At 44.0% G+C, this 12,669-nt stretch overlaps 1 protein-coding gene across 1 annotated transcript in view; it reads right to left on the reverse strand.

The window, feature by feature from the left end:
* LOC133953467 (protein sidekick-1-like) overlaps positions 1-12,669 on the reverse strand; it is a 93,964-nt gene that overhangs the window by 74,846 nt on the left and 6,449 nt on the right. The window contains exons 2-4 of the mRNA XM_062387392.1: positions 11,971-11,997; positions 5,185-5,287; positions 2,425-2,600 (exon numbers count right to left, since the gene is read on the reverse strand). Of these exons, the coding sequence (XP_062243376.1) occupies positions 2,425-2,600; positions 5,185-5,287; positions 11,971-11,997 (306 nt within the window). The remainder of the gene's footprint in view (positions 1-2,424; positions 2,601-5,184; positions 5,288-11,970; positions 11,998-12,669) is intronic.

Consider the following 12,669-nt stretch of genomic DNA (forward strand, 5'->3'; position numbering starts at 1 on the left):
ATTCTTATCGAAAGAAAAGACGGATTTTTAATAGAAGTTTCACCTCTGAGCTCTTCTCCCAAGGCTCCACACGTGTACAAGAAGAACATGCAATAATAATGTTTCTGACACAATGTTGTAATTTTAATGCCGCTTCATTTTAAATGCTTTTGTGTTTGTTTGGAGTGTGTGTTCTCTGGTTTCAAGGTCATGAATCCGTCGGGATCAGTCTTGCAGACCGACGACTACATGGTTTGGAGAGAGGAGCCACAAACCAGAGCATATCACTTGGAGTTCCAGATGCTTTGTGGAGTCCTTCAACATAAATGTGAAGGATTTGACTGGATAAGTTAGAATTGGATTCAGAATAATTAGACCTGTACATCTTTACAACTTAGTGATTAGCTTTCAGTGTTGTGCAGGTCTTTCTTCTGTCGGGAATGTGTCGGCAAGCCTTGGACCAGGTAGATTCAATTCGGTGAGGGCAAGGTTTAGGGTTAGGCAATGAAAAATCTAATTGAGTTGAGGATAGGATTGAAAACCCTGAAATGATTTTAAAGAGTTGAGTTGCAGCTAAATTAAAGTAATTACAGAAGTTAAGAGAAAGTAGTTCTTTTCAGGGTAAGAACTTGCTCTGGCTGTAAATAAAGGGTTTTATATTAAAGTTTAAGGTTAGGATAGAGGATAAGAACATTTTGGTTGTTGGGGGGTAGTTTTAGGGTAATGGTTGGGTTATTGCATGTAGTTGTGATGTTTCAGGTTAGGTTAAAGGCTCTTATGTCTCTGAGTGTCCTCGTAACTCTGGAAAGACAGGAATGTGTTACAGAGTGTGTGTTTGTGTGCATGAGGACGACAGACTCTCATGTCCCTGCAACATTTATTCTACTTGTCTACAAGTTCTTCTACAGTTTGTTGCCAACTTTTAAACCCACATGTATTCCCATCTCCTATCTCTCTGAGTGCACGCTGGAGTGTTTTCTTTGTTTTTTTTTTTGAAAAGAGAGGGAGAGGAGTGTGCGCTGAGCGGAGGACAGGAAAACAAGAGATGAATAACAGCCATGTGGCATGACACCGATAACACAGAGACGTTAATCCCCTCCAGTCAGGTGAGTGCGAGGACCTAGACGTACAAATACAACAAAACACATTTCGCAGCATTTGGGTTTCGTTGTGTTTGGAGATTTGAGCTTTCCTGGAAATTCTGCTCCCTGCCTGCAAAACAAAGATGGAGAACAACAACAGATATACTGTTTGTTTTTTTTTTTTTGGGGGGGGTGGGGGGGTGGGGGGGGGGGTGGGGGGGGGGGGGGGTGGCGCTGCAGTACGAGCACCCGGTGTCATACATATTCCGATTAGCGGATGAGGCCAAAAAAGAAATGAAATTGAATAATGAATGCCTTTTGAAGCTCTTCCTTTCTTTTACACATACACTATTCTGTTTAGGAATCTGGTTCCCTGCATCAAGGTCTGTTGAGCCCGTGTTCAGTAGCTTCTCTGAGGCATGTATGAATGCATGTCAGGGAGGCCTGAGCAGTCCTGTTGGCCTAATGAAGGAAGATCACGTCAAGAGAAGGGAGGAGCAGACGGAACAAAAGAAAAGTGTGGTAGATGGGGGGGGGGGGGGTATAAATATTTAGGGGCATGGGTAGTTTGCTCTCTGTGCGTTAGGTGCTCCCTCGCTCAGAGAAGATCAAGAAGACGCAGACGAACTGGAAGAGGAAAGTTTCACTTCATCAATCGGGCGCTCCCTCCCTCCCTCCCTCCCTCCCTCCCTCCCTCCCTCCCTCCCTCCCTCCCTGCCCACCCGCCTGCATGTTCGTTGTTTTCTATTTACACACACATATCGAAGGGGGGGGTTGTGTGTGACGCCCGTCTTTGAGTGCTTCCAGTGTTGTCTTATTGATTTGTGTCTCCAGGGGGTAGAAAACTAATTTAGCTGCCGGCGCCGAACCCGCACACGTGTGTCCGTGGTGTGGTGTCGTGATTAAGTGTGTGAGCGTCGGCTCCACACGTTTGTGTGTTTTGTGATCACACGTTTGCCCATTTCGTGTGCACCTGGATGCAACAGTTTGTTTCTGACAGGGACGGAGAGTTCATTGGTGAATGTGGACAACGGACTCGGGGAGGGGAGGGGAGGGGAGGGGAGGCCTGCAGCTGACAGCCAACACGCTCAAGGTTTTTCAACAGTCACACTTCCCGGAGAAAAGAAAAAGAGAAGAATAAATGGAGGAATAAACAGAAAGCAACTGTGCCTGCAGCAAAAACATGCACAAGGAAACACAAGAGCGGGTTTAAAACAGGGATTAATGGAACCTGTTTACACCATTTGTCTTGATGGGTCGGGTCTCCCCAGGATAATCATGTTATGCCTGTGTGTGTGTGTGTGTGTGTGTGTGTGTGTCTGTGTGTGTGTTTTTGTGTGTGTGTGATTGGCATGTTCCTCACCTATCACAGTGAGGTGTGCCCTTGCCTCCGCAGGCTTGGCAGTGCTGTTACTGAGCAGCGCTTCACAAACATACAGCCCGGAGTCAGAAGACGTGGGGGCAGGAAAAACAAGCCGACGCCCACCGGTCAGCCGGCGCCCATCCCGCTTCCATGACACCACGAGGCTGTCCACCGGCCTGACAGGAGGAGGAGATGAGGAGAAGGAGGAGAGAAGAGAAAAGAGATGAGAGGAGATCAGAAGAGAGGAAAAGAGAGAAGTGTGGAGAATCGCACGAAAGCCAAAAGAGTGACAGAAGGCAATTACAACATATTAAATCCATCAGTTTACGTGTCAATGAGGCAGGAAATGAAAGATGACAGTGTGCACATCAGAGCCGACAGCTCCACTCAGCATGAAGGAGCTTCACTCAGCTACTGGGGACGTGGAGGAAAGGGACAGAGCCGAGTTTTCATGAAAAATGAAATTCTGTCTTTGGATAAAACAACAGCGACACAATTCTTATGAGACTCTGTGTTTGTGTGTGTGTGTGTGTGTGTTTGTGTGTTTGAGAGAAAATAGCATTAATAAGGCAAAACATCCTTTCAATTGAATCTCAATGTTTTGATGCATTTTCATGAAATAATCCAATTCTTACAAGGAATCTGCATTAAAATGTTCAACTGACTCACAAGGGAAACAGAGGATTTGTCATAATCAGCAGCTGGAACCTCTCGTCCAGATGTGTTCTCTTCATGCCAACATGAGCTTTACTTAAATTATGGGATTTGTCTGCAAACAGTTAAAATAAATCTAAATCTAGAGATGTAAACATCAATCTTTAAATGACTGTGGCTGTGGATAAGGGGTAGAGTGGGTCGTCCACAAACCAGAGGGACCGGGGTTCAATCCCCGGCTCCTACATTCCCCATGTCGATACATGCACATATCTGCAATGTATGAATGTGTCTGTCCATTTCTGAATAAATATTTTATCATATTATTATTATGATGATTATTAGTTTAGTTGTTATTATTGTTATCACGATTGAATTAAACTCAGTTCAACTAATATGGAGCTCAATACTAAAGTCAGACTTTCATCAGGAGACAGCTCAGAGATCTCGAGCTGCTTCCTCCGTCAGTTGAAACACCCGGAGGTAAAAACAAAGTTGAATGGAAAAACTTTTTTAATTCACTGCGAGGCAGATATGTCAGATTTTAACTTGCTTACTCAGCGGATCCTGTCCACAACAAAAGCTTCTGAAAGTGAAAAGCAGATTTGGAGCTCTTGATACCAGGCCTACTGGCGCCGCCTGTTTTCACTCAGGCTTCTAATTATTTTGAGTTCTTTTACCAGGACGGCACTGGTGCATAAGACTGGGTGACTTGATGGTTAATGGATCCGGAGAGGATATTAGATTTCTTTCTCCACATTCTCCCAAAACTCCACTGGTGAAGTTTGTCTCTTCCATTTGTTCTCAGGCTACAGAATTATCTCTGTGGACTATTCTTCCGCGGCTGCCTGTCTGATATCAGAACTGGTCCCTGAGGAGAGGATTGTCCCTGGTAGAAGAAGCACAGGAGACGCTGTGCTGATTTGTCTGCAGCTGTCAAACCAGTACAGCAGCTTCACAAAGATCAAACGATTCAGTGTTGAATGGAGAAAAAAAAGAGTTTAGTTTGACAACAGCTCTCATGTTTCTCTCTTTACCTTAAGTGCTGCCCACTGGTCAAGTGCTCAGAGAGAAACACAGGGACTTCTGCTCCTAGTGAACATGCAGCCTGATGAACTCGGTCTAAATAACTCCCACTGACAGAAGAGGTTTAAACCAGTCATGTAGGAAACATATGAATTCGATATAACTTCACCATATCACCATAATTGAAGATAAGGTGTATTTGCTGAGTAGAGAATAAACCTTAATGTACTACGTGATCTCACAAACTGCAGAGACAGTTGGAATTCATGGTCTTTCACTGTCCTGCATTTATTCGTCTTATTGGTTTAACAACAAATGGTGAAAGTTGTATTTGTATATGGAGCTTTATACCACTCACAGTTTTACAGTGCAGTGTTTTGCCATTCATCCATTCAGTGTGTCTATGGACAGCAACTATTCTATGACCCTGGCACAGCCGTCAGGGGCATGTTGAGGTTCAGTTCTGCCCAGTTACTCCCAGTAACAGAGGGATGAGTGGAAACTGATATAGTTACTATAAACAACTCTTTTCCAGTAAAACACGTTTGTCCTCATGAGCCAAAGAGTCCTAACAAGGCGAGACGACCTTGTTATGGATGAAGTTTGGGTAGGAAAAGAGTTAGAAGGTGCACAATGAAGTGTGTGTGTGTGTGTGTGTGTGTGTGTGTGTGTGTGTGTGTGTGTGTGTGTGTGTGCAAACAGTATTTGGCATGAGCCTGTGTAAATGTGTGGGTGTGTTTAGCTTCTCTGCTGATGTCAGATGGGACGACTTCTGTTTAAGTTAACTTGGTACTTGTGTGTGTGTGTGTGTGTGTGTGTGTGTTTTTTGTGTGTGTGTGCCTGTGTATTTGTGCCAGTGTGTCTATACACTCATTCTGGTGGAAGAGAAATGCTGAGCAATGAGTTTATGTGGTGTCCTCTAATTGTCCTGGAAGAAAACAGGGCTGTCGAGCAAGAAAAGAATTATTCAATGCTTGTGTGTTTATGTGAGTGAGCTGTGTGTGTGTGTGTGTGTGTGTGCGTGCGTGCGTTAGTGCGTGCATGTGCGTGCGTGTGTGCGTGTGCATAAAAAACATTTACCTGGCGTTAGCAATGCACTCCAGTGTAGCCTCACTCCCGGCCACCACTGTTGTGTCTTTAGGTCCAATCACGATCGCTGGAGCCAAAAGCTCTGACTCAGGATCTGTGACAGAGAGAGAAAATATGAGAGGTGGTGTAGCTCATAAATCACACTCTGTGCACACACAGCAGCACAATCTGGAACTCAGTCCATAATAGTCGCACACACACAGACACACACACACAAACACAAACACACGCTGCTGTACTTTTTCGTGCGTGCACAATCTTACCCTGGACTATTTATCACGACACTTTTTCGAACAAACACCATCACAGTGTCCACAGTGAACACATTTAGGTTCTGCAGGACGATGGGATGAATTTCTGCCATGTGAGAAATGTTACTCTGGAGTCTCTAAGGATTCAGTCTCCACAGATCTGATACAAACTGCACTGAGCTTGTTTTTATTATCATCGAAGCAGCATCTTACACGTTGTGGCTAAAAGCGTCGCCTGGACTGAGCCGGTGCCGTGACGCAGATAAACTGAACCACGCTGCAAAACAGACAAACAAATCGTCTGCCCCCCCCCCCAGCTGTCTGTGGGTCAATACTCCCTCTGTGTGTGTCTTTCAGTTCAAAGCAGGATTGTACCAAGTAACAAGTTGTTTTCCTTTTGTAAGCGTTTTTTTGCCGGTGAGTGTTCTAGAATCATCAGGACAAAAAAACTCCACAGATCAGATCCCTGTTCAACCAGGTGATCGACCTGTACAGTGTGATGACTGAAGCCTGTGAGGAATAAGAACACAACGTACAAGTGTGAGTCTGGCTTGACACAAACAAATTTCCATTCAAGGAAATATCAGGATTTCATTAAGATCCATTTAAGACCGTTAAAGACCATGTAAATAATAACTATTATATACAACCTTCAAACCTTACATCAGTATTTCCCAGCACAATAAATAACCTCCAAATGATAAAAAGTTGTTTTTAAAATCCACATATGGCAGTTTCATGACAGAGAAATGTACATACAGTGTCATAATGGTGTTTTGGAGTAGAATTACTGACTATTACAGAACGATGGTTCATTATAAACATAATCATTATTTGTCTGAAACACACAACGGGGTATAATAATATATTAGAGGCTGTGTGTGTGTGGTAAAAAAATTACGAGCTGAAAGGTACATTAAAGAGATTTCTAGTGTGTGTGTGTGTGCAAGATTATGATTGTGTGTTTGCAAAGGCTTTATGACATGATATGACCCTTTCAAAAGAAAAGCATACACGTGGTAAGTGTGACAAAAGTGTAAAAACAGAAGCACGTTCCAATTAAATAGTACATAGCTGTCTTTTTTATACTTCGTCAAGCCGTCATTTGACAGTTATGTTCGTGCACGTGTGAATATGTTGATTTCCAATGAGGGAGGAGTGGAGAGTACACATTAACAGGATCGCTCTGATTGGAGGTGGGATATGAAGAGAAGAAATGGAGGGGGCTGGGGGGGGAGGGGGGGGGGGAGCAGCTTTGATCTCTACTTTGAAGGGAAGGAGGAAAAGGTGGTAATTGACTGCGCCCCTTATTTCTCTTTCTCTCCATCATCTCTTTTTATATAAGCGAGAAAGAGCAGAGAAGTCACATCGCACTGTCACACGAAGGAAGACATGCAGGAACAGTGAGACAGGTAAATGACAGCACAGACACACACACACACACACACACGTCGTACATATACCTTTAGTTCTGTCTTTGTGAGGACACTCATTGACATTAGACACACACACACACACACACACACACACAACCCAAACCTCAACCATCACAACTCAATCTGGTCCTTACAAAAAGAGAAGTGCAAGTACACACTCTCCAACTGTCTGGACAGAAGTGAAGTCATTTATTGAAAACAAAAAAAAGGAACAGGAAGTAATAGACAAAGTCTTTATAACTCTCAGGTCCTCTTTCTCAGCTACACACACACACACACACACACACACACACACACTTGCAGAGGAATTGTCATTGACTTCCATTTATCGTGGACAGCCTAACCAAATCCTCACTGCCATCCCTAACCAGGACCTTAGAAATTAGGTTTTGCCTCATTAGGACCAGGCTTTGCTGCAAAAGAGTTAACAAAACAAGTTCAAACACACACACACACGCACACACATACAAGGTAAGAACTAATGATGGGTGGCAGTGGGGGGTACAGGACAGACTGGGAAACATGCAGAGATAGAAGTGGAGTTCACTGTTGGGAGCAAAGGTCAGACAGGAGCTAGTCGCCGTCAGCGCAGCCTCAACGGCAGCAGTGGACGTGGACAATGAGTCCAACCTGTTAACTGGGGCTGAGTGTCTGATGGGAGCAGACGGACAAACCAGCAGAGCGGTGAACACACCGATGTGACAAAAGAGAACATGGAGGAAAGAGAAAAGGGCTCAGAAGAGGGAAGTCGGGTTTATATGCAGATCGGAAATGCGAGGGAGGGGGGGGGGGGCATGCAGATGGCCTTCTACTTCTTCTGGAGTGACAGACACGATAGTGGAAGTGGAGGGGAAAGCAAAACGCCATATGGTTGTGTGATCCGCTCTATTCTTTCTCTCCCTCAGTGCCCGTTACACTTTTTTCCTCAGAGGGGGATCTCCAGCATTTCATTTTCATCTGTATCTCACGTCTGCCCGTGTTCCCTCTCATGTTCCCTATCATACACTTAGCTCCTCCTCTTTGTTGTCAGGGATTAATTAATTAATCTTTCTCAATTTACACAAGGAGAAACATTCAAACTGACAGACAGAGTATGTGTGGTTGTGTGTGTGTGTGTGTCTGTGCTGTGGCAGCTAAAAGGCTCCCTGTTAAGACTGTCCAGAAGTTTAATCTAACTCTAGTGGATTCCTCATTTAGCAAATGAGAAACACCATGTGGCAGAGAGTAGGAGTGGAGGAGGGAAGGAGGGCAGAATAGAAATTGCCGGGTTGTAGCGTTAACAAAGTGAAAGCACCACAACAAGTCTGAGGAGCTTCATTAAGGAGCGAGGGCTGATTAAACCAGGAGCTTAAAATACAAAAGGCTATTTAAAAATAAATCTAAAGTGATGATGGGGAGAGAAAACAAGTGTGTGTGTGTGTGTGTGTGTGTGTTAGTGTGTGTTTGTGGCTCATAGACTGTACATGAAGATACTATGTCTCCGTTGTGCTTTTAAATTAATTTTGAGTCAGAGTTTGCAGTCTTGGAATTTGGTCCATGTCCCATCTGTTAACATGGAGCAGGCATGGTTTATCACCAATACCACAGCCAGCCACTAGGGGGGGATCAGGAGGATTTGGGTTCACTTTTGTGTGTTTAATGTTGTGTCTTTATGTACAGTTCAGGACATGGCTAGGATAGTGTCTGACTGATTCTTATGCAGAATATCAATATATAACCTATATTATATAACCTATATAAACATTTATGATTGATATCTGTCGTACCATACATGTAGGGTCGTTTTTAAATCTAATCTGTATGTTGGATAGAAGATTTGGTACAAAGGATATTTTCTCTTTGTTTCTCTCCGTTAATAAAATGCCCCCAACTTTCTCTCCATTAAAAGGACTTTTCCCCAGTGCAGCATATTGCACTACATTAAAATAAAATACAATATATCTCCCGGGCCTTGGAGGTGGATCTACTTCTGCACCACAGAGGCAGCGACACACACTGCAACATTCAAAACGCTCTCATCAGTGCAATCACTGCTGATTGACAGTCAAGTGCTGCTGAGGTGACACAGCTGTAGAAGAGTGTGAGCGTGTCGTTCAGGCAGAGGCAGAAAAATCCCAAATTAAATCAAGGATGGAAACGATGAAAGCAGAAGAAGAAGAGAAAAAAAGAAAAGAATCAGGGCTGGTAGAAAAAGGATTGTTGCAGCTTTAGGGCAGGAAGGAGATAGAGATGGATCGACAGAGAGAGAGAGAGAGAGAGAGGTAGGGAGAGATGAAAGGCTATTCCATCCACAGATTAGAGCGTAATCCCTCTTTGAATGGATTCTCAGATTACAGCTTGTTCTGCTATTAAATGTGCCAGTCACTCCACTCCACCTCCGATGTCTCTGTGTGTATCATCTTTCTATGACTGTAAATCGGTGTGTTTTAAGCCTTTGAGTCAAATCTCTGCGGAGACCTCGAGAGCAGAGGGATGGGCTGGGGGCGAAGACACACACACACACACACACGCACACACACACAAACCTAACATCCTCAAACGGGCAGCCTGGTGTTAGCTGACTGTGTATTAATAGAGTTGTCAGATACGTGTCTGCAGAGTCCACAGCCAACTAACACATATCACACTGAGGCCGTACACACAACAAGAGAGGGAAACGGCTGAAGAAAGACAGAGAAGAGAAAAAAGAGAGAGAATGACAGAAAGGTAAGGGCCCCTGGAAACGAGAGGTTCAAGAAAATGGGAAGGTTCTTTTTTGTTCAATATTTTTTTGGAGGGTATACAAAAATAAATGGAGAGGAGAAGGTGATCATTTGCTGAACTCTGTGGAGAGCATGGCATGTGTGTGTGTGTGTGTGTGTGTGTGTGTGCGCCAGTGGGGTGAGTGTTTGTGTGTGCAACTGAGCTCATTAATGCTTCATGCTGACAGCTAAGTGTCATCGTCTGACTACACTTGCCTTAGAATGCCAATATAAAACCACAAGTCAAGACATGGCACACGCACACACACAGTCACACACACATACACACACACACACACTAACACACACACACTTAGAGCAGAAGATCCAAGCCGCAAGGGGAGACAGACACAGACAATAGGAAAGCAGAGAGAGGACCGAGAGAGATGCCCCATTTTAAATATTCATCTTTTCCTTCAGCTGCCAAAGCCTCTATCTATCTCTGTCATCATGCCATACAAGTGATGGGAGGAGGGGATGGAGAGACGGAGGAAGGAAAGAGAGAGGGAAGGAGGAGAAGAAGAGGGAAACATGTGGCGGTAATGGAGAGGCAGAGGAGGACTTAAGCTCTCAGGAGCACTCGATGACTATTAGATTCATTGGGAGTTTTATTTTCGTTGCGATGTTTTGGCTCGATGATGAAACACACAATGACATGATGAGGTAACGTTTCGTCATGGAAAAATAAAGGAATGTGCAACTGCTTCATATCTGCAAACACACACACACACACACACACACACACACAAACACACACTTTAGTTATAGCACCTATAACATATAACTTTTAAACTACTTCCGAACAGGGAAATAAATTGACTCCAGCGCTCGCTTCTCATTCGTGGTAGTAGCCGCGCTGCTGATGCTAGCTAGCTACAGGCAACTGACACTCAACTGAAGCTTCCCTCCTGCACTTCTGAATTTATGTTCTGCACCTGTCAACTCACATTCTACAACAGACAGAACCACTGCAGCTATTCTGTAAGTCAGCAGATTCTAAAGTGGGTGACGTGACAGCCGGGGGGGGGGGTGCTTAAAGGCAAAGACAAAGTTTTTAATTATTTTCTGCGTACGTCTTTAATACTTTACCACATTAAAAGACATTTACACAAAACTTAAAATCTGCAGGATCTCTAAAGACCTTTGCACATTTTTTTCATTTTTTCATGCAATTAATTAGCAGGATATCAACATTTTCAAACCAACTTTCACATCATCGTGTTATTACAGCTTATATTTTTTCAACCCTGCTACATTTTCCAAAGGTTTGGCTTCTGAAATGTGTGAGAAATCATCCGTGTGGTTGACAACGTCACGTTTTGAGGCTGTCATCATAGTAGAACTACTTTCTCCTCCATTCAGTCTGACATTAAGTTTATATTTAGATTTATTTACTATAGTTGTCTTTAAAAAGTCATAAATCTGATGCGGCTGACTTGAAGCTACGATCAAGCAACTGGTGACACGACTCCTGGCGAAGAACATGAATGAACCACTGCTGGGACTGTTTCACTAACAAACAGGACCTTCCTTAGTCAAATTAAAGACTTTTGTTTTGTGCCAGGTGTTGAAGCTGTTCTTCAAACTGTTCAACAGACGTGAACAAATCGGTCCTGAAGCCACTGAGAGGCAGTTTGACCTCCTGACCCGAGCAGTGGAACTCTCCAAGTCCGTCTGTCTGCCTCAAAGCTCGTTGTATCCTGGTATCCACATCGCATTATGGAGATCGCCTCTTCATTTTTCCAAATAGCTGTTTATATCTTGATCTTTAGAATCATTCCTGAATGTAAATGGTCAGTCGTGTTATAATTCTCCTCCAGTGCTGTTTACTTGCGTCACTGTTCCAAAGTGGAAGAAATTAGTTAGAGCTACTCCACTTATTGCTTTTTTTTTTTAAAGATGAGTGTGTCTCATCTACTCTAATGAGACATCTTAAGAGTAGACGCAGAACTTCACTCTTGAGCCAACAAAGACAAATAAATACACTAAGTTCTCTCTGTTTTCAAAAGTTTCACAAACACCTCTACCAACCATCAGGTTATCTGACTGTGTGTTCACAGGTACAGGCCCAAAGAGAACTGACCTTGAGGTTAGAGGCGGCTGGCTGAAGGTTTTTCTTACTAGCAAAGAGGCAGAAACACTGAAACCTGGAATAGTGGAGCATCTTTAACAGCATGCACCCACCACCACTGCCAATGTGACCTTCAGCAAAGCACTTAGCTGAGTGGCCCTGACCCCCCCCCCCCCCCCCACAGTGGGAGAGGGTCACAGGAATATTTGTCTCTGTTAAAAGAGAAGGAGCACGAGAGAAAGCAGGGAAAGATAATGTAAATGTAAATGGTTCTTTACCTGTTGACCCACGGTTCTTCTTTCCAACTGTCCGTCAGCCGGAGAGAGTGAGATGACGAGAAATGGAATGAAAGGGGGGGAGATAGAAAGTGGGGAGGAAAGAGGAAACAGGAGAGATATAAATTAGATTTCAAGTGTTTCCTCCGGTGGCGGCCAAAAAAAACACACATTGAACAAAATACACATGAAAAAGACTCAAAAGAAGAACACAAGCTTTTTCAAGACAGCGGCTCTGAGCTGTCTCTGAATCGAGGAGGCAAACAGGAAGAGGAGCATCTTCCCTGAGAAGGAGGAAGAAGAAGAAGAAGAAGAGAAAAAACACACAAACAAAGACAAAAATCAAGAGACAGAGAAATGGATGAGAGGCAGGAAGAGGGAACGCCACGTTATCACGGAGTCCAGAGGAAGACGAGCTGTTAGCGGCTCATCCATCACCTGCCAGTCGACAGAATGTTGTCTCTCATTCACTCTCTTCTTCTGGCCTCTCTCATCTGTCCTCTGCCTTTCTGCCTGTGTCACGAGTCTGGTGTGAGCAGGACCGGAGGCTGGGAGGAAGTGATGGCATTGACATTCTACTGGCAGAAAATCTACATTCACAATTCATCTATCAATACCCCCCCCTCGCACTGCTGTACAGCCACTAAGACACTCACTCAACACTTGCATACTGTGTGTGTGTGTGTGTGTATAGTTTAGATC

Source organism: Platichthys flesus, chromosome 5 (genome assembly GCF_949316205.1).
Source record: "Platichthys flesus chromosome 5, fPlaFle2.1, whole genome shotgun sequence".
NCBI classification, from domain to species: Eukaryota; Metazoa; Chordata; class Actinopteri; order Pleuronectiformes; family Pleuronectidae; genus Platichthys; species Platichthys flesus.